Genomic DNA, 27,680 nt, shown 5'->3' with positions numbered 1-27,680 from the left:
CGCCCAGAGCGCAGTGAGTCCTCCAAGAGGCCAGGTGAGGCCGTCCCGTGATGCCCCGCGCCCGGGCCGCTCTGGGCTGCAACGTGTCGGCGGGGCGGAGGCAGCGGCCGTGGAGTTCGCCGCGCGGTTAGGGCCCCCTGTGTCTTCGCTGGTGTCCATTTCTCTATCGTTGCGCTCGAGTCTCCGCAGGCTGCCCCAGCCCTCGACATGTCGTACAACTACGTGGTAACGGCACAGAAGCCCACTGCCGTGAACGGCTGCGTGACCGGTGAGGCTGCCACGGCCAGAGACCCCGGCGAGGGCGGGATCAGGGGGGCACCGAGGCCTAGGGGAGGCCCGCGACCCTGGGGGCGGCCGGGCGGGCCCGGGCCCGCGCATGGAAGGCGCCGGCGGCCGAGAAACTGCTCCTAGTCCACGACTTCAAAGAAGCTGTCTCCACATGCCCGTTTTTGGGCTTAAAAGCTGCGTTCGAGGGTCCCCTTTCGTCCTGAGAGGTCACTCGGCCTCGAGGACAGGGACGGGCCCAGTAGGACAGAGAGCGACGTGTGAGTTGGTAGTGCGGTGCTTCTTGGGCCCCGAGATTGGCCTCGTGTGATCAGGGGAAGGGGCGGTGGTGGCGGCGATATTTGGATCAGAATTTTCCTGTGGTAGAGCCTGGGGCGGGGTGGGGGTGGTGGTTGGAGGGATGCGAGGAATGCTCACACTCACCCAGAGCGGGACCGGAGTCCTCTTTGCCTGGGGCTGTTGTTTACACGAGGGAGCTGCTGGAAAGGAGGGTTAGAATCGCCCGACCCAGTGCTCGGTTTGCCTTGTTGACTGTACAGATTAAGGGCACAGATGTCCAGAATCCAGGAAGAATAATCTTGAACCAGGTTTTCAGCAAAATGATGACCTCAAACTTTCTGTAAATATTATGATTCCAAAACAGAACAATAGTCAGAGTTGGAAGCAGTGAAAGAGTATGTACGGGTCAGGGTATTGGTAGACTACTGAGAGGGCAAGAGGTATGGACAAAACAGTGTTTTAGTATAAAGCTCTGAGAATGTTCTTCATTTGACCTGGTCTGCTTGGTAAAGGCTTTGTGAAAATTTAGGTAAGGTCTGAATAGAAATGAACACTTTCTCCAGCATCCCTTAATTAGAGGATAAGTGTTTCCCTGCAAAAGGAAAAGGAAAATTTCAGGGTGCAGAGCCATCTGGAGGGTTTTCACAGTCACTGTCAGTTGAAGGACATGCTGCTCTTAAGCCCCGTCCAGGTTTCTTAGTCTGATTTTCTTAGTCTCATTAGAGAAGTAGCTTTCCTGAATGTATGAAGCGACACTCATTGAGGTGCTGGGTTTGGTGAGAAGTGAGTGACTGGAGGGAGCTGGAGAAGTGTATGAATTCTGGATTATTTAGAGACTGCTCTGGCTTCAAACGTTAGAGGATCTGTTCTTTCAGGACACTTTACTTCAGCTGAAGACTTGAACCTGCTGATTGCCAAAAACACGAGATTAGAGATCTATGTGGTCACTGCTGAGGGGCTTCGGCCCGTTAAAGAGGTGGGCATGTATGGGAAGATCGCGGTCATGGAGCTCTTCAGGCCCAAGGTAAGTGCTCTGGGTTGGGCCCAGCCACAAAGATGGTTTTATGTTGTTGTATATCACTGCTTGGGATGGGTGGAGTGAGGCTCAGGGGAGAAACTACTTCTTTTGAATGACAGGTTTTAATTTATATTCTTCTTGAACAAGCTTCCTAGAAGTGGGAGAGATTGACTAGGGTAAACCTGACCAGGTTGACTTCTTTAACAAGGGGAAATTAAAGCAGTTTGAAATGTGGGTCACCATACTGTGGGTCGTCATGGTGATTTAGAGCATTGGCCCTAGAGTAGGGCAGTCCTGGCTTCATTCCTTATTAATTCTAACTTTGGGTGTCACTTAACCTTTTATTTATTTTTTTATACATATCTTTATTGATATCAGAGAGAGGAAAGGAAAGGGAGAGAGAGAGAGATAGAAACATCAATGATGAGAGAGTTGTTGATCGACTGGCTGCCTCCTGCACGCCCCAGACTGGGGATTGAGCCAGCAACCCGGGCATGTGCCCTAACTGGGAATCGAACCCCGATCGCCTGGATCCTAGGTTGACCCCCAAACGCTGAGCCACGCCAGGTGTCACTTAACCTTTTAGAGCCTTATTTCCTAACCAGGATAACCAGGATAACTATCCAATCCCCTGGGCTGTTGTGAAAATTAAATGCTTTAATAACATGGCCTAGCACATAGCAAGCATTCATTATTATGTTAACTATTATCGTCACATTGTCATTATAATTCAAATTTTTCATTCAGCTAGAAACCACATTGTTTCATTATATCTTAACTGAATCTGACAAGAAAGCAACGGGTTTGGAATTTTAACTATAACCCCTTTAAACAAAATACTCACATTTTGGGGGGTCTATGTTAATAAGTAAAATTGTAGATCCATTTTAGCTTCATCGTTATTCACATTTTTCCCTCCCTCTTCAAATACCTGAAAAAGATTAGAGGAGTCATTATGTTTATCTTTCAGAATTTGAATGAAATGATTGAGATCAGCTTGATATGGAAATAAATGAAGACATTGTATGTAGAGCAGAGAGTTGGGGTATCATGTAAATGAAGACTAGATGTTTACCAGCTTCAGTTCTGGCCTTTTGCCCACACCCTTAGAGTGTGTGCTTATGTCTGTTATATACTCACTGTGGATTTTCTCTTCTGGGAGAAAAAAGTTCTTACAGAACTTAGCTTGCTTAAAGCATGATGGTTAAAGACTGGACAGGAATTCCTGTTTTAAAAAGACCTTTTTTTGATAGCATAATGTTGGTTTCCAGGGGGAGAGCAAGGACCTGCTGTTTATCCTGACCGCTAAGTACAATGCCTGCATCCTGGAGTATAAGCAGAGTGGTGAGAGCATCGACATCATCACACGAGCCCATGGCAATGTCCAGGTGAGGTGGCTGCCTCTGGCTGATGGGAGTTTCTCCGGTAGGGCTGTCATGATTTGATGAAAAAAATTGAAGTGCTGGGGCAGCTCTCTCTATATGATAAGAGAAATGAGAAAACACTCGTTTGCACTTTTATGATAAAAGGACTTCTTTAGTTTCCTCAGAGTCCAAGGGAAAGGGTAAATAATTTATTGAGTTCAGCGTTTCACAGAAAGACATACACTGACATTTGGGGTCCTGGCATGTCACATAGATGCCGCCAGTTTTACCACTGCTGCTAAAATCATCCTGGGAAAGTAGTGCCTGGCGTCCTTTGTTGCTCTGTGTGTTGAGGTTCTTCCCTAACCCCAGTTTTACTTCTCAGGACCGAATTGGCCGTCCCTCAGAGACTGGCATTATTGGCATCATTGACCCCGAGTGCCGGATGATTGGCCTGCGACTCTATGATGGTCTTTTCAAGGTTATTCCACTAGACCGGGACAATAAAGAGCTCAAGGCCTTTAACATCCGCCTGGAGGAGTTGCATGTCATCGACGTCAAGTTCCTATATGGCTGCCAAGCACCTACCATCTGTTTTGTCTACCAGGTACTGAATTGGGAAGAAAGAGGGAGAAGCTGCGTGGTTTGGCTTAGTAGGAGTTCATTTTCGTTACTTGAAATGCTTGGATTTTGTAGTAGGGTAGGCAGAAGAGTTTAATGTATTTGTTCTGAGATGTTTTGAATGATGTAATTAATTAGTTGTGGCTTCAGCGCAGTAATACTTGCTGTGGAGGCAAGAAGCTCCTGAGATTTGTAGCAAGTTTTAATCCTGAGATTACAGTCTGGTTATGGGCCTTGGAGATTTTATAGGGTGACCCAGTTTATACTTTGTCTTAGTCTTAGTACTGGCATGTTAGGGGATTATTAAAATTTAGCTGTAGAGAAGTGATCTGGAATTTGCCTTTACACACAAATAGGAAAATGTCTTGGAGATACTTTATTTATGTCTTCTAAGAAAAGGTTGGCATTTTATTCAGCACTCACTTTCTGGTGACTTGCTGGCTCTTGACTTCTATTTTAGTCTGTGCCTAAAACTTCAGCAGAGCTGATCGTGGGCAGCTGTTCTCTGAGCCAGATCTGTTGGGGGGTGGGGCAGGGTGGCAGAGCACTAGATTAACATGCCTGTATCTCAGTAAAATCTCAGCCTTTTAACAAAGGGCCGTACAGCATGAGGTCATTTCACTAGCATGTCATTGAATAAGTGACAGAAGGAAACAGTCCAAGTCCTGTACTGTGTGTGGGCATGGAAACATTAATAACTATGTTAAGTATTGGAAATACACTGGTATATAACTGTAGATTTCTTAGTGTCACTAGAAGTGTTACAGTTCTGAGGCTGGTTGGAATAAAGTTCAGTTGAATGGGGTTGAAACTATTTCAGAAATTTTGTTTTCTCTTTTTTACAGTGCATTAACTATCAGAGCTGAAATAAAAACTTTAGAATTTCTCTCCCTCCTTCAATTTTGTAGATATCAGGTCATTAAAACGTTGATGTTGGTGGTTCTGACTGCCTATTCCCAGCCTCACGGCTGCCAGTATGAACAATCTTTTAGTTTCTGTATGTGTCTCAAGAGGCCCAAGTCTGAATCCCAGATTGAATTTTGTGTGAAGTTGAGTCTTACCCCAATCATTGATGGGAAAATGTTTTCATCAATTAAAAATTACTTTATCAACCTGCTGGGCGTGGCTTAATGGTTGAGCATCAACCTAGGATCCAGGAGATCATGGTTTGATTCCCGGTAAGGGCACATGCCCGGGTTGTGGGCTCCATCTCCAGTTAGGGACATGAAGGAGTCAGCCGATCAATGATGACCCTCTCATCATTGATGTTTCTATCTCTCTCTCTCCCTCTCTCTGAAATCAATAAAGATCTATTCTTAAAAAAAGTTACTTTATCGCCTGTTTTTGTGTCAAAAATTCCATTTGACCAACATTTACCATGTGAAAGGTAGTTATGCTAAGTGTGTCAGGAATGGTCACAGTGATTAAGGTGTGGTCCCCGACCTGAAAAACATCACTGAATTCCTTTCATAACTTCTTAGACCCTGCCCTGGCCTCTGTTGAGGCCATCCTTCTCCCCAAGCCTGCTCTTACCTCGTAAGGATGACTGACAGCTAGGACAAAGTGAGCCATGATTCAGAAGCAGGAGAGGAAGGTGGTGTTGACAATGGCAGGACTGGAGGCTTTGACTAACTTTAGAGGAGCAATATTTTGTCGTCTCCCTACCATTACCTCATCAAAATGCTTTTAAGAATTTATCATATAAGTTTTTAAAAACTTAGATGTATTTAGCTTCTCAATATGTTTGTTTTTCTCTTTAGCTATTTTGTAAGTTCCTTGAGGCCAAGGAATGTAGACTATATATACATATATATATATATATATATATATATATACACACACACACACACACACACACACACGTTCTCTGTATTCACACATACACGTATATATGCAGGTGCACACACACACACAAATCTACACATTTACATTGTATCTTATAGTGGTTAGTACAGCATGACGATTTCATTTTTTTTCTAATTCTTAAGCGTTTATTGGTTGGTTAAACTGTTGGTAACAATAGGCCTCAGCGACAGTCTACCGAGGCACGGGATGGGAATGCTGACGTGACAGGATTGTCAGATGCTGTGTGGTGGCCACCTGTCCCTCTTCGAGTCCCTCTCCTTTCCTAAAGGCTAATCATTCTACCTTTTCCCATCTAGGACCCTCAGGGGCGGCATGTGAAAACCTATGAGGTGTCTCTTCGAGAGAAGGAGTTCAATAAGGGCCCTTGGAAACAGGAAAATGTAGAAGCTGAAGCTTCCATGGTGATTGCAGGTTGGTTGGGGGTTTCAGGAAATTTCCCTCTGCCCCAGGTCTGGGCCAGTTCCCTATTCTTGTTCCTTCCTCGCCTGCTGTGCCCCTCCTTTCTATGCTCAAGCGCTTTTAAGCACGTGTGTTGTTCAGTACTCCCTATGCCTCCTCTCTCTAAATGTGCTTTCCTTCGCTTTTTCCATTTCTGTCTTTGGGATTGTTGTTTTTCACCGCCCTCCAAAAGTATATTTTTCCTTTATTTGGGGTTAACTATAAGACACTGAAATTGATTTGCTGAGTAACATATGGAAATTAGTCTTGTTATTTTAGTATTGAGCATAACATTTAAAAAACTGGAAGGGACCAATAGAGCTTATCTAATATGACTCCTTCATTTCCTAGATGAGGAAACTGGGCCCGAAGGACTTGCCCGTGCCTGTACCTGCTTGACAGAGCCCGGGCTGCTTTCCAGGCCTGTTTGCACCTTATCTGTACTCTTGCCCCAGCACTATGTTGTTTGTCTCATCTAGTAGATTAAAACTCTTAAGTGCAGATTGGCTCTTTTAAATGGTGGCTCTGATAATGGGGGATTAAGCTAAAGAACAAAGAGAAAAACAAGCTTTTAGTTAGGAAAGATCAAGCACAGGAGAGGAAAGCGTGTGAAAGAACACCAAAAAGACCCTACCCTAGGAGCTCACAACACAAGTAGTGGCAATAAAGTATCACTGGGGTTAGGTAATGCCGGCTGAAATTTCTAAGGCAGGAATCTCAGAAAAGGCTGTCGTGTTCCTTGGACTTAGACGTCTTTAAAAATGATTATCTTAAATTTTGCCTGTATAACTGGATCAGTGCCCTTGCTGTGTCAGGGTCTGGCAGGTCCAAAGTGCAGAGCGCTCTAATGCTGCCCTTTCTCCTGCAGTCCCAGAGCCTTTTGGAGGGGCCATCATCATTGGGCAGGAATCAATTACCTATCACAATGGTGACAAGTACTTGGCGATTGCGCCTCCTATCATCAAGGTGAGCAGCTTTCCTGTATTTTTCCCCCTTCTGTCTTTTTTCCTTTTTTCTCTTGCTCTTATCCTGCTCCTCTCTTTCTTCCTATTTGTCAAAAGGAGGTTCACAGATGTCTGTTGTGCTGTCCACTAACTACATAGATACTGTGTTCACCATTGGGAATACAAAGAGATTGGCCTGGTTTTGCTTAAAAAGAGCAAGAGAGAACTGGAGAGAGAAATAATAAAACAGGTTTACCCTTTCCATTGATTGACTGGGGCAACTTTAAGATGGGAAAAATTTTGCACATTCATATGAGTGTTTTCAGGCCTCATATCATGTAAAGTACTATAACGATAAATTATATAGACTTTTTTATTTATTTATTTTGTTAATCTTCTCCTGAGGATATTTTTTCCATTGATTTTTTAGAGAGAGTGGAAGGGAGAGGGAGAGACAGGGAAAGAAAGATCAATGTGAGAGACAGTCGATTGGTTGGCTCCCGCACATGCTCCAACTGAGGCCGGGGATCGAGCCTGCAACCAAGGTACGAGCCCTTGGCCAGAATTGAACCTGGACCCTTCAGTCCTCAGGCCGATGTTCTGACCACTGAGCAAAACCGGCTAGGGCTAGACTTTTAAAAATTAGTCATAAAAATTTCAAACTTTAAAAGTTCAAATCATAAAAATTAAGCCTTGAGGATAAATAACAAAATCTATGGTAGCATTAGTGCTAGGAAGTGATTAGTGGTAGTGAGGATAAATTAACAAAATCTATGGTAGCATTTGTAGTCCAGTGAATAATTACGGCTGCTTTCTATTTCTTCTGTTTTCCAGTACAATACTATGTAATTAAACATTTTAGGTATATTGAACCCCTCAGAAAATTGTCCTCAAAATAAAAACACCTCCATTTTCTTTTTTTTCTTCTATTAAACACCTCCATTTTAGATCACACACATGCAATGGCTGAGTTTTGTAAAGGGAGTGGTTTGCTCTCTGGTTGTGGAAGATGCTTAATCTCTTAATGACTGTGTCTTCCCTCTTGGCAGCAAAGCACGATTGTATGTCACAATCGGGTGGACCCCAATGGTTCCCGTTATCTTCTGGGGGACATGGAGGGACGGCTCTTCATGCTGCTTTTGGAGAAGGAGGAACAGATGGACGGTACTGTCACCCTGAAGGATCTCCGTGTGGAACTCCTCGGAGAGGTAGGGCTTGTTCCTACTCTGCTGCATTCTCCTAGGGGGCCTAGTGTGTGGTCCCACACTACAGTAAATGATCAGTCCTGCTGTTGAAATCTGTTTTTGAATGAGTTCGATGTTGGAGAAACTCCCAGGCAGCCAGGCACTACCACAAACATAAAAAGAAACAAACAGAAAGGAACCAAAGAATTAAAAATTAATCTAATGCTGATATTAAATTCTGGGAGGAGATTCCCAAAAAAGTTTTAAGAATTATGCAGAGTTTTAAAAGTTCCTAATTGTTTTGAGGAGACCAAAGTTGGGATTAAAGTGATCATTTGGAACAGTCACCTTCGAGATAAATTATAGATTTTTCTGACTGTAGGGATGTGATAAATGGAGAGATTTAGGAACATTGTTTAGTTGACCTGGGATTTGAAATGGAGAATTGTTTCAGGCGTCATGGCTGCAAGTTGTGCGTTCTCTGAGCACAGGTCTGAGAGTGGGTAGGTTGGGGTCTGGATCCCACAAGGAGTCCATTCTGATGCCTTTCGTGTCCATGCTGTTGACTTTCTCCTAGACTTCTATTGCTGAGTGCTTGACATACCTGGATAATGGCGTTGTGTTTGTTGGGTCTCGCCTTGGTGACTCCCAGCTCGTGAAGGTGAGAAGACTTTCTTCTTTCTCACTTTCTCAGTGGCTTCACTGCTGCTTCATCAGGTTTCTCCTGTGTTTAGTGCCTCTCAGAATTTCTTCAGTTCATTCATATCCCTGCAGTTCAGCTTTCTACTTGGTTGACTTAACATCCTACCCTGACTAGCTCTTTGCCCTAAGGGTTTCTTTAGCAAATGTGCCAGGCAAGGTGCTGGGTGCTGTGGACAATGATGAGCAAGCCCCAGCTTCTGCCTTCAAAAGGTCATAGTCTTGCCCTGGCCGGTGTGGCTCAGTGGTAGAGCATTGGCTTAGGCACTGAAGGGTTATAGGTTCTTTCCTGGCCCAGGTTGAGCAGGGGCGGGGGGCAACCAGTCAATGGGGTCTCTCACACAGATGCTTTTTTTCTCTCTCTCTGCCCCTCCTTCCTCCCACCCCTTTGCTCCCCCTCCCTCCCTTCCACTCTCTCTAAAAATCAGTGGAAAAAAAACAAAACAAAGGTCATAGTCTATTGTACTGGATCCCCTTTAGAATATGAAAATTTTGGACCTCCTCTGTAGAAAAATGCATGCAGATATTTCTAAACTGCCTCATTAGAAATCCCTGGCTGGTTAGTGGGTTGCCTGAAGGACAACCATGTTCCTTAGTCAACTGTCCCCTTGTATAAACCTCCAGTGGAGTACAAGAAGGGCAGCTCTAGTAGGACTGAGGATTTCTTTTGGATGAAGACCATCTCTTTTGGGGGTGGGTCTGTTAGGAATGTTGCAGGACTAACATTGTTTTTTTCTTAGCTTAATGTCGACAGCAATGAACAAGGCTCCTATGTAGTGGCCATGGAAACCTTTACCAATTTAGGACCCATTGTGGACATGTGCGTGGTGGACCTGGAGAGGCAGGGGCAGGGACAGGTAAGGGAATCATCCTGGAAATGGATAGTTGGTGTGCCCACTCAGACTGTGTCCCTCTAGGTTTGCCTATCTAGAATGGGGAACGTGTGCTGAAGATAACTTTTAAGAGCCTCACTCACTAATCCTAATGGTAGAAGGATAACTACTATTTATTGAGTGCCTATCTCGGTCTGTCAGGCACTTTATATACATTACAGTTGCACGAGCATCCTGGTAGATAGGGATTCTTGGCCATTTCAGAAGTGAAGAAACTTCCAGGGCTGAGAGAGATTAAGTAACTTGTCCAAGGCCACATAACTAGTAAATAGCAGGTGTGTCTGACTCCAGGTCCTGTGATCTTTCTAGTAACCTAGATTCCAAGGGTGGAAGCAAGCTTGCTAGGAGAAGTAAGCTTGCTAGGAGCTTTTTGCCTTTTGGTCTAGGACATCCTGTTTGCTCGGTATATTTGAGAGACTTTGGAGATGAACTTCTGCTGAGTCTGCGTCTTCAGACCTAGCTCCCCAATAAGGGTCCTTAGATTTTGGGATAGCTAGTTTACTTTCTGGGCATCAGTCTGATGGCCCCAGGCTCTGGAGCAGGTTATTTAGAAACCTTTTCTCTCCTTGCAGCTGGTCACTTGCTCTGGTGCTTTCAAAGAAGGTTCCTTGCGGATCATCCGGAATGGAATTGGAATCCATGAGCATGCCAGCATTGACTTACCAGGCATCAAAGGTAGCCTTTGGTGGATGTAGGATACAGATCTTATTGGGATGACCTTGGCTTTTGTCCTTGTTACATGTCGTGAATGCACTTGGGTGGGACACAGAGGAAAGTAGATCAAATGAAGAAGAAAGAAAGTCCTGATAACAATGAAGTGTTAGAAGGTTAAACATACTTAAAAGTATAAAAATTAACTTAAAGAATACTGTTGGCCAAAATTAGATAATGAAATAGAGGAATGGGGAGGAAAAGGTTACAAGTTAAACTTAATGTGGTTTATAGGGAACTGATAGAATCCCTAAAGGAAGTGGGGACTGAGGATATCATAGAAGGGTATAAGTAACTTCTAGAACAAAAATACAAATCTTCCTCAATTCCAGGAGAACTGATATAATCAAATGATCAAAGGAAAACTACAGAATGGAAGACTTTTGCAGTATATAAACAGTAAACATAACCTAAAATAATATGACAGAACCGATATCAAACATGTATGAGTATCTGTATCTCATATCAGGTACCTCATACCATGTCAGTAAACATCAGTGGGCGAATTCACCTATTACAAGGAAAAGAAGATCAGATTGAATCGTAAAGCAAAACTAGTTTAAAGTTGTGTATAGGAGGTATATCTAAAGTAAATTAACTCAATATAAAACAACAGAATGGAAACAGAAAAGAAATAGAAGTTTATGAATTAGAAAGGAAGGGATCATATAACTATAAAACCCAAGAGAATCAACTGAAACACTAGACTATTCATTAAGGTGGCAGGATATAAAATTAATGTACTGAAATCAGTCTTTCCTTTAAAAACAATTAGAAGGTGTAGTAGAGGGAAAGAGGCAGTTTGCAATAGCAGCAAAAAGATAAAATACAAAGGAATTAGTTTAACAAGACTTGTGCAAAATTTATACATGGAAAACTTTTAAGTACTCTTGACGGATTAAACGAGTAGATTTAGCAAATGAAAAAGACATACTAAGGTCTTATAAATCGTTACAAAGCTATTCTCTCTCTCTGACTTTTTATATATAATGTATATCAATAAAAACATCAGTAGGTTTTTTTCTTTGATGTAGACAAGTCAGGGTCTAAATGAGAAAAGGAAGAAATAAGAAAAGGCAGGAAAACTTAAGAGCAGTGAGATGGGACTAGCCTTACCAGATATTAAAACATGCTATTAAATTTAAGTAACTAAAAGTATAGTTTTGGTGCACAAACAGGCAGAGTCCCATGGGCAGACTCAAAAGTCCAGAAATAGCACAATTATTGTTGGAATTTATTGTGTATAGTGGTGGTATCTCAATTCAGTGAGATAAAGGTGATTCTTTTTAATAAATTGTATTAGGATAACAGTTACTTGGAAAAGATGGGACCCATACTGCACAATGTCTTCCTTGCTAGAATCTAAATGGATCAAGAAGTTAATGTAAAAAATGAAACCATACAAAAGCTAAAAGAGAAAGTTGGTGAATTCCTTTCTAATTTTGGAGTGGGGAAGGTCTTGTAAAGTATGACTCAAAGTACAGAAGCCAAAAAGAAAGATTGATTAATTCAACAACATAAAAATAAAACACTAATGTTAGACAAAATGGCAAACTAGTCAAAAACATGTCATCTTCTAGCCAAAGGCCCACTCTCCCTAATTTTTAAAAAATATTTCTAGCCCGTCCGGCCATGACTAAGCAGTTGAGCATCGACCTATGGCCCAGGAGATTGCAGTTCTAGTCCTGGTCAGGGCATATGCCCAGGTTGCGGGCTCAATCCCCAGTAGGGGACATGCAGGAGGCAGCTGATCAGTGACTCTCTCATCGTTGATGTTTCTGTCTCTCCCTCTCCCTTCCTCTCTCTGAAATCAATAAAGATATACTAAAAAATATATATATGTATATTTCTAGAAAGATTACCATATTTCTTGTCCCCAGTTTGGCAAAGGACGTGAATGGGCAGGTAACAGGCCTCACTTTGTATTAAGAGAAATACAAATCAAGATTAAATAGCAATATTCTTTACCAGATGATCAAAATTGAAAAATTTGACAACACATTATGTTGATGAGGCTGTGAGGAAATAATTGTGCTCATTGGCAATGTCTACCAAAACTACAGCTGCATTTAGTGATTCACCTGCCACCCCAATTCTGGGCATGTACCCCATGGACCTTCATATGTAGAAAATGACATAAATGTAAGATTATTCCTTGTGGCATTGTATATTATAGCAAAACCCACTGAAAAAGTGTCCAGCAGTGACCTTACTAATAAGCTGATACAGCCATACAATTAAATACTGTGCATGTGTCAAAAACAAAAAACAAAAAACTGTTCAGTTCTGCTAAGGGCTAAGGCATATAGTAAGTGAGAAAGCAAGGTGCAGAACAGTGTGTAATAGGTTGTTTTATATTTGTATTTGCTTGAAGTACAGTGTTTACCTATTTCCTTAAGTTAAAAAAATTAATTATTAACCAGTGTTACCCCAACAAATATAATTAAATAAAAAATAAATTGGAAGGATAAACTAGAAACTATTCTTGATGACTTATTGGAAGGATGGGTTGGAGGAAGAGATATAGGAGTGAGACTTCTGTGTTATATGTTTTAAAAATAAATTTGAGTCATGCAAATATATGAAATGAAATCAAATGAAAACTAAAATATCAGGTTCAAAATAGTTTTTAGAATATCTGACTTCTTTGGAGTCTTAATGCCAGGAGGGAACACAGTGTGTGTTTCAACTCAGGACTGACTCCAAATTTCCCACTCTTCCTGTGGGGTTGGGCTGGCCCTTCCTTAGATGTGTTGGTGTGTGCTATGCATCTAAATCCTGGATCTTTGTTCCAGGCCTATGGCCACTGCGGTCTGATCCTAACCGGGAGACTGATGACACTTTGGTGCTTTCTTTTGTGGGCCAGACAAGGTAAGATGAGTCTGGTGCCAGCTCATGTGAAGGTTGTGAGGGGGGAGCTGGTCCGGCTGACTTAGGCCTTCTTTCTGATGCAGAGTTCTCATGTTGAACGGAGAGGAGGTGGAAGAAACCGAACTGATGGGTTTTGTGGATGATCAGCAGACTTTCTTCTGTGGCAATGTGGCTCATCAGCAACTTATTCAGGTAACAACTGAGAAGGGGGCAGGCCTCATGCCCTTGAATTTGACCTAAAGTGCAGTACAGAACACCGCCAAATTTTAAAAGTCTATTTTTATAGCTCTAAAAATAATGTTAAAGGGCTAGAAAAAAATTAAATTACTTAATAGATAACCCACTACTCAGATAACAATTTAACAATTCTTTGGACTTGTTGCTTTTAGCTTTGTTTCCTTGCCAATGTATGTATATTGTTTATTCATGTTTTCTTTTATAGACTGGGATTATAATATATATATATTTGGGGGTACTGTTTTAGCACTAGTTCTATCCTGTCTTCTGAGACACACATTTTCCTCCTCATTACAGTATTAATACATACTTACTAAATAAGAAAAATAGAGAAAAGTGCAAAAACGAAAAACAATTCGTCAAAATGCTACCCTCCATATATGAGTATTGGCAGCATGCTAATTGTTAGAACCAGAGCTCTAATGCTTTTCGGGTTCTTACTTTAAACCTTTCTGCAATGTGTGAGTCAGGTGGCCTTTTGGCACATGTTATCCTTAGAGCCTGATACTGAGCACCCTCCCACACCCCAGCCATCCTTTTATGTTTGCAGTGGCTCTGATGCTCTTTGGTCCCACACCCAGCTCACCTTGTGAACTGCTCTCCATTCTGGCCAGAGTCGGTGCTTGCCAGTGGCGAATGCAGCACTTGAGTGACTGAGCATTGTTGAACTCTTTCCATCTTTTTATCCATTTGGTATTCCTTTTAGCCCATAGGCAGTGGTGGATTTGATAAAAACTGGAGGGAAGGTTCTGACTGTTTGTGGACTGAGTGTGGGAGGGGCCCACACTCAGTCCACAAACAGTGGACTTGCTTTGTCAGTATTTTCTAACTAGTGTCCTGAAGACTGGCACAGCTTACATGTCTATTACTAAGGGTTTTCTCCCTTAAATATAAACTCAATTTTGATAGGCAAGATGAGTCTATATATAACAATGTCATCAACCTGCTTTTTATTTTATTTCAGTGATGAAATAAATTTATAAAACATGTCAATACAATTTTGTTGCCTTTACTAAAGAATTTTAAATAATTTTAATGATTTGTACACAGTAAAGAATGTGGATATTAAAAAAACATTAGGAGTGTCACATCATTACATATTTAACATAATATTTTTCAAGCCTTTCTAATTCCCAAAGAATAATGGTAGATCACTTGTTAGTATTACCTTCTTAAAGAATGCATTATTGCTAGCTCCTATAAATACATTTCTGCGTTACTGTTTATGATGGCGCTGACAGGCGCAACAGAGACAAATGATAACTATTAGGTGCCTGCTGCGTGCCAGGAACATCATACTTGTTTTTCACTCGGCTGTCTAAGATGGTCATTCCTATTATCTTACAGATGATGGCTATGAGCTTGAGAGTTTACTTCCCTTGCCCAAGGTCATGAAATTAGTATGTAGTAAGCTTCGGATCTGTCTGGCTTAAAAGTCTATCTTCTTGCCTGGCCAGGTGTGGCTCAGCAGTTGAGCGTTGACCTAGGATCCAAGAGATCGCGATTTGATTCCCTGTCAGGGCACATGCCCGGGTTGTGGGCTCGATCCCCAGTCGGGGGTGTGCAGGAGGCAGCCAATCAATGGCTCTCTCATCATTGATGTTTCTATCTCTCTCTCCCTCTCCCTGAAATCAATAAAGATATATTTTTTTAAAAAAGTCTACTTTCCATTTATATGCCTATGAATGCTGAGTATTCATTTTTGAAAGGGGTCAAGATGTGTCATTAAGACCTTGGTCTTGGCCGATGGGTTGCCCATGAGATGGTAAGAATATTGAACATCATATTGGGATGTATTATCAGCATTATGACTCTGGTAAGTTTTAAATTTTGTAGATATTTGCAAAATGAAAATAACAAGATTATTCTAAAAGTGCTTGTTCTTTTCAGCTCTAAGTTCTTTATTGTTTTACATAAATATATACATATATATTTTAAATTTATCTTTATTGTTGAAAGTATTACAGATGTCCCCCCTTTTCCCCCCATTGATCTCCGTCCACCCTGTACCCCTGCTCCCAGGCCTTCACCCCACAATTGTCTATGTCCATGGGTTATGCATATATGCATATAAATTCTTACATTAATCTCTCCCCACCCACCTCCACCTTCCCTCTGAGATTCATCTGTCTGTTCCATGCTTCTGTGTCTCTGGATCTGTTTTGTTCATCAGCTTATTATGTTCATTAGATTCCACATATGAGTAAGATCATGTGACATTTGTCTTTCTCTGACCGGCTTATTTCACTTAGCGTAATACTCTCCAGGCCCCACTATGCTATCTTAAAGGGTAAAGGATCCTTCGTGTTTATAGCTGCATAGTATTCCATGGTGTAAATGTCCGAGAAGATGCTTTATATGATTTCAATCTTCTTGAACTTGTAGAGACTTGTTTTGTGTCCTAACATGTGGTCTATCTTTGAGAATGTCCCATGTGCACTTGAGGAGAATGTCTATTCTGCAGCTTTGGAGTGGAATGTTCTGTAAATGTCAATTAAATCCATCTGATCTATTGTGTCATTTAGAGTCACTGTTTTCTTGTTGATTTTTTTGTCTGGAAGGTCTGTCCAGTAAAGTCAGTGGGGTGTTAAAATCCCCTACTATGACTGTATTGCTGATGATCTCTCCTTTAAAGTCCTCCAGAAGGTTTTTTTTTGTTTTTCCAGCCTGTGTCTTGTTCTGAGGTGGGTCTCTTGTAGACAGCATATATTTGGTTCTTGTTTTCTTATCTATTAAGCTACTCTATGTCTTTTGATTGCATATATATATATATTTTTAAAAGTTTCAGCAGTCATCATAAAATATGGTTTCATGAGTAGACACCTATAGTATCTCATGACTCTGATCTCACTTTGCTGTGGCATATGATACTGTGTTCAGTATGAATAGCTAATAATTTTATTACCAAGAATTTTTTGGATTATTATTTGTGGAATTAATAATGTATGCTATTTCCAAATGTATCACTTTTACTTTTAACATATATGTTATTAAAGTTGGTATGTTATAATTTGCATTAAAAAAACTACTTAGATATTTTAGAGGTCTCATTTTTGGGTTGATAAAAACTGCTAGACTGGTAGTCACAGTGTCTTATACTACTGATTCCTTTCCATAGGATGTGGTTTGAGTTACCCAAACCTTAATCAGAATAAAGCAGGCCTTTTTTTCTGGTTTTAGGTATGCAAGGTGTAGACTGTCTTACGTCAGTCTTCTTCAGGGCCTCAACTAAAAGTAATATTGTAATTATTGCAGGATTTTGGAAAAAAATATATATGGCAGAAGAGGACTTATGTAGCTTATTCTTAGGGCTCTTCTAGAGCACCTGTTAGCACTTTCCCATTTCTTCATAGGTCCTTACGGGTACTCGTAGACATTGCTTTTCTTTCTCTAGATCACTTCTGCATCCGTGAGGTTGGTCTCCCAAGAACCCAAAGCTCTAGTCAGTGAATGGAAGGAGCCTCAGGGCAAGAACATCAGTGTGGCCTCCTGCAACAGCAGTCAGGTGGTGGTAGCTGTGGGAAGGGCCCTCTACTACCTGCAGATCCATCCTCAGGAACTCCGACAGATCAGGTGGGTACTTACCTGTCTGTACTTTTCCCCTTCCTTGTTCTCTGGGACTTCTTTCATCCTTGGCTTCTTTCCTTTGCCATATTCCTCTTTGTTCAGCCACACAGAGATGGAACACGAAGTGGCCTGCTTGGACATCACCCCCTTAGGGGACAGCAATGGGCTGTCCCCTCTTTGTGCCATTGGCCTCTGGACAGACATCTCAGCCCGGATCTTGAAGCTTCCCTCTTTTGAGTTGCTGCACAAAGAGATGCTGGGTGGAGGTACGGATCTTTTAAGGACGTGGGTTGGGTTTAGAGTCAGAATGTGGAACAGAAACTTAATGTACCCCTTTCCCACAGAGATCATTCCTCGTTCCATCCTGATGACCACCTTTGAGAGTAGCCACTACCTCCTTTGTGCCTTGGGAGATGGGGCACTTTTCTACTTTGGGCTCAACATTGAGACAGGTGAGAACGACACTTTTCGAGTGAGGGGCTCTTTGGAATACCAGGAGGATTGGGACTGCAGCGTTCTTGGCCTGAAGGTGCTGCTTTTGAACCTTCACAACCCAGCTCTTTGTCCTGTTTCCTTTCTTCTTTTTTCGGATGCCATTCTGTAGGCCTGTTGAGCGACCGCAAGAAGGTGACTCTGGGCACCCAGCCCACGGTACTGAGGACTTTCCGTTCTCTTTCTACCACCAATGTCTTTGCTTGCTCTGACCGCCCCACTGTCATCTACAGCAGCAACCACAAATTAGTGTTCTCCAATGTCAACCTCAAGGAAGTGAACTACATGTGTCCCCTCAACTCAGACGGCTATCCTGACAGGTGAGCCTCTTTTTCTTCAGCAAGAGTCATGGATTGGGGGCATCATGATGTTCTGCTTAAACCCCTCCCCTCCAGCCTTTTCCCCATGTTACAGTCAGTAACAAGCTGAATTGGAAAGGGTAGAGCAGAGGTTCTCAAATCTGGCTATCTGTAGAAATGCCTGGGAAACATTTTAAAGTACAGATACTTTTGAATCCTCAGATTCTGATTCAGCAGATCTAAGGTTGGGCCCTAGAATCTGTGTTTTCAAAAAACCTCTCGGGGTTCAAATGACCAAACTCCTGATGGTAGAGATCATTATGTATGCCCCTAGAGCAGGAGCTCTCAAAGTCACAGCAGTCATAGCCCTACCTGGGGACTCATTAGAAATGTTATTTTTGCGGGGAGCAATCTGATTTAACAAGCCCTCCAGCAGATTCTTGATAGTTTGAGAGTTGTGATTGAAAATCTCTGTTCCAGATTTTAATGCTTCACATTAGCATTAAATTGAAAGCTGTTAAATCTCAGACCAGGCCCACCCAGACCAATGAAATAAAATCTTGGGGTGGGACCAGGCATCAGAATTTTGAAGTCTCCCCAGTTGGTTTTTAGCCTAAGGTCAAAGTTGAGAACCACTGCCCTAGAGGAAGCTAGTGTAATTCTGCCTTGTTTTCCTCCCTTTATGGAGTTACCTCCTAGAATCCTTTCCTCCTTTGGGTCTACTCCCTCTTAACCTAGACCCTTCTTTCCAGCCTGGCACTGGCCAACAACAGCACCCTCACCATTGGCACTATTGATGAGATCCAGAAGCTGCACATTCGCACCGTTCCTCTCTATGAGTCTCCCAGGTGAGGCATGGGATGGTGGTCTGGGAGGTGGTGGAGAGGCTCCAGACTTTTTCTGAGAGACACTGTTGTTCTGTACTTGTTTGGCAGGAAGATCTGCTATCAGGAAGTGTCCCAGTGTTTCGGGGTCCTCTCCAGCCGTATTGAAGTCCAGGACACGAGTGGGGGCACAACTGCTCTGAGACCCAGTGCCAGCACGCAGGTGAGGGCGGTGGACAAGGAAAGATGGCATTAGAGCAGGTGGCAAGCTTTTTATTTTTGGCTTTGCAAGCTGATGGTCTCAGTCACTACTCAACTCTGCCATTAGGAGAGCAGCCATGAACAACAGGTGGGCATAGCTGGGTTCCGATAAAACTTATAAAAACAGGAGTGGGATTTGGCCCCCTCATTGGAGGGTTGAGAAGAATTGGGGATATGTGTGGCCGTCAGTGATCTTGCTACTCGGTAGCTTTGTAGGATGAGTAATTCCTCTTCTCTCATCATCAGTTTGGGTACTTTGTACGGTGTACATAATTGGGGACCATGTAGCATATAGTCAAAAGCATGGGATTTGGAGTCTAACAGAACTGGCTTCAAGGTTTATTGCTGGCTGTGTGTCCTCAGGCAAATCTAAACTTCAGTTTTCTCATCTGTAACTGCTAGTAGTTGGACATTCTAGAGCTGCACACAATGGGGATATTAGCTGATTGTCTCATTGCAGGTGTTCTCTGCTTTTCTTGCTCCCAGACATCTGTGATAGGACTTCTTCACCAATCCCCAGTAGAAGGTCTTTATAGTTTTCTTTTTATTTGACATGCTCCCCTGCTGTTCCCATTGGGAGAGGTGGAGTCTGTCACTTTCTTAGATGTCCTGGTTCCTCCTTAGCTTTGCTTGGTTGACATGGCATCACTGTTTTAATGATCTTTAACGACTCTTAGATTCTTGCACTGTTTGGGGCTGCTGTGTCAATTCCACATGGAGTCACATGGAGTTTAGATCCTTATCCTTGGTCCCCATGTCCTCTGAAGCCCTCCGCTCTTCAGGCTCCACTCGAGCTGCCAGCCTCCAGGGTTTTCCTTGTTCAGACTCAGTCTCTATTCCCTGATCCTGTCTGTCCACCTCCCTGATGCTCCTGGCACGCGTTCTGCTTTTAGAGGGTGATGAGTGTGCCTTCTGTCCTCAGGCCCTGTCCAGCAGCGTCAGCTCCAGCAAGCTGTTCTCCAGCAGCACAGCCCCTCACGAGACCTCCTTCGGAGAAGAGGTGGAGGTGCACAACCTCCTGATCATTGACCAGCACACCTTCGAAGGTGCAGATGAGCGCTTTCTGTCATTTTGTACCTACGTTCTCCCTAAACTAGGCTGTTCTGGGTCCTGATGTATTTCAGAATTTGGTAGACACTGTGATAGATCATTCTCGGAAGAGAAGGAAGGAGGGGTGGGACCTCCTTAGGTCAGGATAGGCTGGTGAGGGAGAGTCTGTGGAGACAGGAACAGCAGGAGGTGAGGGCACTGTCCCCTCCTGTACTCTGCTTGGAGCCGAGCTGTGAGCCTCAGAAGTGCAGGATTACATGCGCATGGGATCATCAGCCAGTCACCCCTCTCCACTCTCCTTCTAGTGCTTCATGCCCACCAGTTTCTGCAGAACGAGTATGCCCTCAGCCTGGTCTCCTGCAAGTTGGGCAAAGACCCCAACACGTACTTCATTGTGGGCACAGCCATGGTGTACCCAGAAGAGGCGGAGCCCAAGCAGGGTCGTATTGTGGTGTTTCAGTATTCAGATGGTAAGTGGGCACCGTCTCCAGCTTTTGAGAGATTTGAAATTCTGTGAAAGTAGACCGTTTTAGGTTTCAGAGCCTCAGTTAAGCAGCAGTAGAACTTGCATTAATTATTGTGGCATGAGACAGTCTATTCCCTCCTCTCAAGCCGTTGATGATGTTCTGAATGGTTTTTTGGAGTAGATGGTCAGAGGCACGTATAATCTAGCATGCGTTTCTTCCTTTTCTACTCTTTGAAAGGCAGAAAAAGGGGAGAGGTGAATGATGGGTAAGAGAAACTAGTGGTTAGAGTAAGAGTGACGAATCCTGGTTGCTCAGCCACTTAGGACTTCTTTCCAGCTTCAGAACTTGGTGTTCATTTCTATATCTTTGCTCATCTCCACTACCCAATTTGGTCCTAAAGACTAGCTTTCAACCGAGAAATCTTGGATCAGATAGCCAAGATGGAATTGGTCTCCATCTTGACAGACAGATCTGGAGTTTCAGGGTGGGTAGATCTTGGACACTGTCTGGAATCATTGCACATGACCTTGGGGCTCATACTTCTGGTGGTGGTTAACCTCAGTATACACTGACTCTCTTTCCTGCTTTCAGATGAGTGGTTTTGGGGTAAGAGTTAGAGCCAGAAGGGGAATCAGAATTTTCTTTTGATTAAAGTATGGGCTCATAAAGGAGACTCAAGAGTATCTTTCTTCCTCCCCAGGAAAACTACAGACTGTGGCTGAAAAGGAAGTGAAAGGGGCCGTGTACTCTATGGTGGAGTTTAACGGAAAGCTGTTAGCCAGCATCAATAGCACGGTGAGGCCCATATCACTTGTTATCTGTCACACCTCAGGTTGCACACCACTGTCCACCCTTACGTTTCCTGGGGCAGTGCGTATGTCCAGTTTTAAGGATAACAAAGTAGTGGGGGTGGAGGGTGGAGCTGGGGATCTGGGAGGCTTGGGTTGGACCAGATATCAGACTTGGTTATGTGAACCCCCAGGAGTATCAGATCCTTAGTGCATGTGGAGATTGAGAAGGGTAAGAGCTGTGGTCCCTGCTCCAGAAGGGTCCTGAGTGGGGAGCTCCTGTCCTCATGGAGTTGGGGTGTGCCACCCTCCCAGTACGTGGGTGTGTTCACCAACCTGACAGCTCTTTGAACTCCGTAGTTTAGGGATTGTTATGTAGACTTCATCATGTAGGCATGCTCAGTCCCCAACCCTTCTTTCCTCCCCAGAGGATGGATGAGTCTGAAAGTTCCAAGCTTCTAATCATGTCTTGGTCTTCCTAGTGACCACCCCATCCTGAAGCTATCTGGGAGTCACCAAGAGTGGCCTTATTAGAACAAAAGACTCCTAACACCTAGGAAATTGCAAGGGATTTGGGGGCTCTGTGTAAGGCGCTCCTATCACCCATTTTACTTAGGAAATCACAAGGGAATTGGGAGAGAGACAATATGTATGTCTTATGTCACAGTGGCAACACCAGAGGTTTGGTTTGGAACATGCTAAGTTTCAGTAGTCATCTTAGTGAAGATGTCAGGTAGGCAGCTGGATGAGGGAGGCATGGAATCCAGGCAAGAGGTGGACTGGAGAGAGCAGCAGGGCAGTAATTAGGTGGCATTAAAGCTAACATTCTGGATGAGATCATGTGAAATCAGGAGGGAGTTGATAAACTGCACATGCTGCCCATAGGTCAGGTAACATAAGAGTTAGAATTGGCCATTGGCTTTAGCAACGTTGGAAGTCTGTGGTGACCTGGACCAGATCTCTTGGTTGAGTGGTGGGGAAGGAAGGAAACCTGATTGAAGAGTTCTGCTGGCCACAGACTCCAGAGCTTTAGAGTCCTTTGTTATGTGACAGTGTTTCTGTTGGCCTTTCCCATTGATTTTCTCTACTCATTGGACTCACATCAAAGGTTCCAGGAATGAACACGTTTGAGAAGGGTTTAGAACGCAGTTTTTTGGGAGGCAACCTTGTTCCTTTCTGATCAGGAAATTGGAGATGGGTCTTCTTTCTAGAGATATTCTGTAGGTCTCCCACCAAACTTCAGTCACAAGAAACCATCTTTTGTCATCTCCATGGTAGTACTTGCATTAATGTTGACCTAGTGTTTGTCTTCACACTCACTTTTTTAAAAATATGTCTTTATTGATTTCAGAGAGAGAGGAAAACATCAATGATGAGAGAATCATTGATCGGCTGCCTCCTGCACACCCCACACTGGGGATTGAGGCCACAACCTGGGCATGTGCCCTGACCGGGAATTGAACTGCAATCTCCTGGATCCTAGGTCGATGCTCAACCGCTGAGCCACACCGGCTGGGCCACACTCACTTTTATATAAAAAAAAAGCTTTGTGATATTAGTTTCAAGTGCTCTCTCTGTTTTCATAGTTCATAAGTGTAGATACTGAAGTGTTCACGCAAGCCCCTCAGACGGTTTCATAGCCCACGTGCACTTGGTAACAGGGAGGATTGAGGACAGGGCAAGACAGTCACTGTGAGAGGATTCTGGCCCCTCGGGTTGAGAGCAACACAATGTCCTTCCCAGGTGCGGCTTTACGAGTGGACAACAGAGAAGGAGCTTCGCACCGAGTGCAACCACTACAACAACATCATGGCCCTCTACCTTAAGACCAAGGGCGACTTCATCCTGGTGGGCGACCTCATGCGCTCCGTGCTGTTGCTCGCTTACAAGCCCATGGAAGGAAACTTTGAAGAGGTAATGGGGGTGGGGCAGGCTTCTCGCTCAAGCTGTGACACTGCCAGTGTTTCTCTGGTGTTGAGGGACAGGCAGGCCCAGTGGGGACAGAAACGTTTTCCCTGGATCGTACATTCTGCATCGATTATTTCTATAGACCCCCATCTTGAACTCTGGGCAGGCTCCATTTCTGGGTAATTGCAACCAAATGGGCTGTGTTGGCCAGAGATTGGGGGAGAATGTTTAGAGTGGCAGTTGTTAAACCCAGGGCTGGATCTTCCCAGGGCAGTCTCTTGGTTTCTGGCTGAAAGGAGACAAGCCCCAGAACTGGATTCCATGCACACTGCTGACTATTTTCTTGTTTGCACCTTGCTTGTTTCAAGATTGCTCGGGACTTTAACCCCAACTGGATGAGTGCTGTGGAAATCTTGGATGATGACAATTTCCTGGGGGCTGAGAATGCCTTCAACTTGTTCGTGTGTCAGAAGGATAGGTGAGTGACTAGCTGTGGGAGTGGTGAGCGGGCCAGAGCCCCGGGTGGGTGAGGACACTGGCTCCCCTCTCAGCCCAGTGCCCCTCTTCAGAATCTTTTTCCTGAGAGAATCAAGGCCACAAAAATCAGCCTCTTCAGACAGCTCCTCTGCTGAGGGGTGTGTGGGATCACCAGGGAAGCTTGGCACATGGTGTACACTGCCCGTGGTCCCTGTGGGGCAGGAGGTTCGGGTAGTGAGTTTGTCACACTGCCTTTCAGCGCTGCCACCACTGATGAGGAGCGGCAGCACCTTCAGGAGGTCGGCCTCTTCCACCTGGGTGAATTCGTCAACGTCTTCTGCCACGGCTCTCTGGTTATGCAGAATCTGGGCGAGACGTCCACACCCACGCAGGGCTCCGTGCTCTTTGGCACAGTCAATGGCATGATTGGTAAGGCTCACCCCTGCTGGGTGCATTCCCACACAGCCTCCTTGAGTTCGCTGTTCTGAGGGAAGAGCTTGGAGCTGGGTGTTTGCAGAGGAGGCTGCGGCATGCTGTCCCTTCCTCCCGCTGCCTTTGATGGAAAACGCTCGCTGTGGGCTCCTGAGCCTCTGCAGCTCATTGTTCCCCTTGCTGCTTCAGGGCTGGTGACCTCACTGTCAGAGAGCTGGTACAATCTCCTGTTGGATATGCAGAATCGACTCAATAAAGTCATCAAAAGTGTGGGCAAGATTGAGCACTCCTTATATCCTTCCCAGAGGTGTCCCCTGCTGGGCAGCATGTCCTGGCAAAGGGAGAGCTGTGTGACCCCAAGCTGCTTCTCGAAACTGCTGTCTAAGAAGTGTTCTAACTAGGTTCCAGTGGGAACCAGACTTTTTTTTTTAACTTACAGAAAACTTTAAACACAAAATAGTAGAGAGAATAGTATACTTAATCCCCACATACTTATTACCCAGCTTCAACTGGTTCATCTTGGAAATGTACATTTATGTCCCTGAAATGTGCCTGCCTCTGGCCTTCCTGGTGTTGCATGTCAGTTACTTTAGATGACAACATAGGAACATCTTTTCAGAGGTTTTGTTGTGTGCAGTAGTGTCTGAGGATCCTCGCTAGAGAGGCTAGCTGGAGCTGAGGAAAGTAAAGCTGAGAACTCCAGAAGGCAAGGATCAGCCCCTACCCCCACCCCCACCCCCAGGGACACCCTGGATTCAATTAGTGGAAGTTAGTTTATTATGGGAGATTTGAAGGGCCTGCCCCAGGCAGGATGTCGGAGGGGCTCCTGCTGTGAGATCCGCTGTTACAAGGCAGTGTGGCCTAGCTGTAGCCAGGGAGGGAACAGGTGGGCTGATGTGTAGGACTTTGGGCATGCCTCTTGTCTCACTGAGCCTCAGTTTCATCTGTGAAGACCGAAGCCAGACTTGGAAGAGTGGTTCTTCCTAGCCATGCACATGCAGTTCACTCACCTGGAGCACTTGTGAACATCTACATACCTCCAGGCTCTACACTAAAGTCTGATCTGTACTGTTAAAAATGTTATTTTGAAGATCAGCTCTGCTGAGAACTGTTGGAGCAGGTAATAATTTTATGTCTTTTCTAAAACTGTCCAAAAATCAATGAGATTTTCAGTTGAATCTGTTTCCTACTCTCATCCTGATTGCTTCAGCTTGTGGTCTTGAGCAGAGGTGGGGATGACTGAAAGTAAGGGTATTTCCAAGTAATTGCACATTCCTTAACTCACCCGTCCACCTGGAGATCCTTTCATACTGAGCGAAAGACAGAACCGGCCACCGGCTTCATCGATGGAGACTTGATTGAGAGTTTCCTGGATATCAGCCGGCCCAAGATGCAGGAGGTTGTGGCAAACCTTCAGGTGAGCTGTGCACTCTTCAGCCCTGGGCCAGTCACACCGGAAGGCCATCAGAACTCTGGTTGCCTCCCCTCCTCGCTTGCTGGAGACCAGTGGCCCCTTTTATGTATTCTCCATCTGCTTTGGAAGATGAGAGGCTGAGGGTGAGGAGAGGTAGCTGAGGCTCGGCTCATGGGTACTCACCAGGCACCTGGCACTGTACTAGCAACTTTACCCATGTAACCCCTATATTTTAGCAACGAGGGCACTTCGGGGCAGGGCCAGAATCCCACAGGGAAGAGACGTTCCCACAGTGCTGGAGTTTGGGTTATTGCTCCCTGGAGATGGTGCCTCTGGGGAACATCCTGGAGGAGAGAAATGTCCCCTAGGCAGCAGCTCTGAGCCAGCTTTGCTGTCAGGAGACGCTGACCTGTACCTCAAAGGAGAGGTGTGGCTTCTGAGGAGAGGTGTGCCACCCTCCCTGCCATGGCACCCCCATTCCCAGGGGAGGGAGAGCCCCGGCTTGGCCCTCACATCTTTCCTCCTCTCTGCAGTATGACGATGGCAGTGGGATGAAGCGAGAGGCCACCGCAGATGACCTGATCAAGGTTGTGGAGGAGCTGACAAGGATCCATTAGCCAAGGGCAGGGATTCCCTTTCCCAGACCCTCCTGGATGGCTTTGCCCTCCTGCCTCCCTCCCCACCACTGTCTTCTCGGCCTTGGGAAATCCTTCCTTAAGCCAGCTGCCCCAGAAGCCACAGTCACTCATGTGGAAATGGGGATTTCTTAGAACTAAAACCAGTTCACTGGACACCTAAGAATGGGCTGAAGGTGAAATAACTTTCCCTGGATTTTTACCAGTCGCACGATTCCAGCCATCACCTTGGGCCACCAGGCCTTGATTGGTGTCGCAGGTTGTCCTTCCAGGGAGGGATTTTGCGGCTCTTTGGCTGAAAGGAAGCAGTGTGTGTGTGTGTCTCACACTCATGCATTGTTGTCTGCTATCTTTTTATTTAGGTTAGGGGGTGGGGAGGCTGTGGGGAGAAGGGAAGAGGGGTGGGAAGGGTTCATTGTCTGAAGTGAGAGCTTCCTTTTACTTTCTTCTGTTGCCTCTGAGAGCTTTGGGTCTGGAGACCTGACCACCAGGCCATGGGCTGCCTGCGTATAGAACCTGGAGATGGTGGATGACCCCAAGCCACAGCCTCTTTGTCTCTGAGGAACTGCATTCTTCAGAGAGGAGGAGGTGTGTGGACGTGAATTGGTGGTTAGTTTCTGAGTTTTACCAAATAAAGTAGAGTCTAAGAAGAAAGACCCATTGGTTTCTGCTTTTCTTCCCACTGCCCGGCACTGCACATCCTGGTCATATTCTGCCCAGTTTCCTGCACGTTCATTTCCCGCATTGATGGCAGCTGCTGCAGTCACTAGTTGCTGCTGGAATAAGTCCTCTCAAGCTCTTAAGTAGTGAGATGATGTCTGCACCTCTCCTTTGCCATGTGGGATCCTAAGGGTGCTGGGCGTTAGGCTTTTGAAATTCCCTGGTCTTTGGTTGCCTTTCGTCACCATTTGATTCCCAGTTGCCTCTGTTAGTAACCTGCCAGGCCTGGGGGTTACTTGGGCTTCCTTTCCTGACTTCATTTTACAGCCAGATGCAACCTCTCACGGACCAACGCCCAGATACTGCTCTTCACGCACCTGCCAGCTTCCTGTGGGCACATGCCCTTTTGGGTTCTAGTTTTATGTCCTCTGGTTTTAATGAAGTAAACCTTTGGTTGAAAATCCAAGAGTAAGGCATATTTGGGGTTCACCTTTCTGTCCAGCTAACAGAGCCTGTCTTCTTTCACCTCAGTGGGTGAGAGTGTCTGCACCTGCATTTCCACCAGTGACCCAGTGGGAATAAAGGCTGCTCTGTCCCAACAGTGGAGTTGGGTTGATCCCAGGCATATTGGTCGGCTCCTTTAAGACCAGCCTTTGATACAGTGTCAGGAAAGTTGTGGTTTCAAGTTCAAATTGTGGTTTTGAGAGATTCTAGCTTAAACCGAAAAGGCAAGGAAGCATCTCTGCTTTGGGGGTCTTCCGGAGCGAGTTCCTTCCCTGGAGGCTTGTTTTATCGCGGTTCTTCCCCCTACTCTTCTGGGCTTTCTGGGGGTGGGGAATAGGGTCTTAAGGGAAAAAAATCAGTGTCACTCAGAAACCACAGTTTGAACTTGAAACTCAACACTGTGATTTGCATTCTTCAGGTTAGGGTTTGAATTGGAAAGGCACGCCCCCATGCCGGTGACCAGCTGGGAGGAGCGGCAGGCAGTGTGGTCTT

The 27,680-nt window shown here is 44.7% G+C and overlaps 1 protein-coding gene across 1 annotated transcript; it reads left to right on the top strand.

Annotated features, from left to right (window-relative positions):
* Positions 1–63: 63 nt before the first annotated feature.
* Positions 64–26,680, top strand: DDB1 (damage specific DNA binding protein 1). Its single transcript, XM_081152763.1, has 27 exons — positions 64–268; positions 1,440–1,588; positions 2,854–2,970; positions 3,332–3,553; positions 5,730–5,844; positions 6,740–6,837; positions 7,865–8,023; positions 8,577–8,660; positions 9,439–9,555; positions 10,164–10,266; positions 13,098–13,173; positions 13,257–13,365; positions 16,805–16,983; positions 17,080–17,243; positions 17,322–17,429; positions 17,582–17,789; positions 18,521–18,616; positions 18,704–18,815; positions 19,776–19,899; positions 20,209–20,373; positions 21,071–21,165; positions 22,902–23,072; positions 23,435–23,544; positions 23,803–23,972; positions 24,165–24,267; positions 25,269–25,392; positions 25,923–26,680. Exons 1-27 carry the CDS (start codon positions 208–210, stop codon positions 26,004–26,006), a joined length of 3,423 nt encoding a protein of 1,140 aa, XP_081008889.1. The 5' UTR covers positions 64–207; the 3' UTR covers positions 26,007–26,680.
* The last annotated feature ends 1,000 nt before the right edge of the window (positions 26,681–27,680 follow it).

The sequence above is a fragment of the Miniopterus schreibersii genome (assembly GCF_964146895.1).
Source record: "Miniopterus schreibersii genome assembly, chromosome: 12".
NCBI classification, from domain to species: Eukaryota; Metazoa; Chordata; class Mammalia; order Chiroptera; family Miniopteridae; genus Miniopterus; species Miniopterus schreibersii.
The sequence above is the reverse complement of the archived record's forward strand: the minus strand, read 5'-3'. Positions and strand labels throughout refer to the sequence as shown.

What these genes read in the sequence shown, in the direction of transcription:
- DDB1 (XM_081152763.1), top strand. Translation starts at nt 208, where the DNA reads ATGTCGTACAACTACGTGGTAACGGCACAGAAGCCCACTGCCGTGAAC. An exon ending in TCAGACGGCTATCCTGACAG is followed by an intron (nt 17,790 to 18,520) that starts GTGAGCCTCTTT and finishes CCTTCTTTCCAG; the next exon opens with CCTGGCACTGGCCAACAACA. An exon ending in TGGAAGGAAACTTTGAAGAG is followed by an intron (nt 23,073 to 23,434) that starts GTAATGGGGGTG and finishes GCTTGTTTCAAG; the next exon opens with ATTGCTCGGGACTTTAACCC.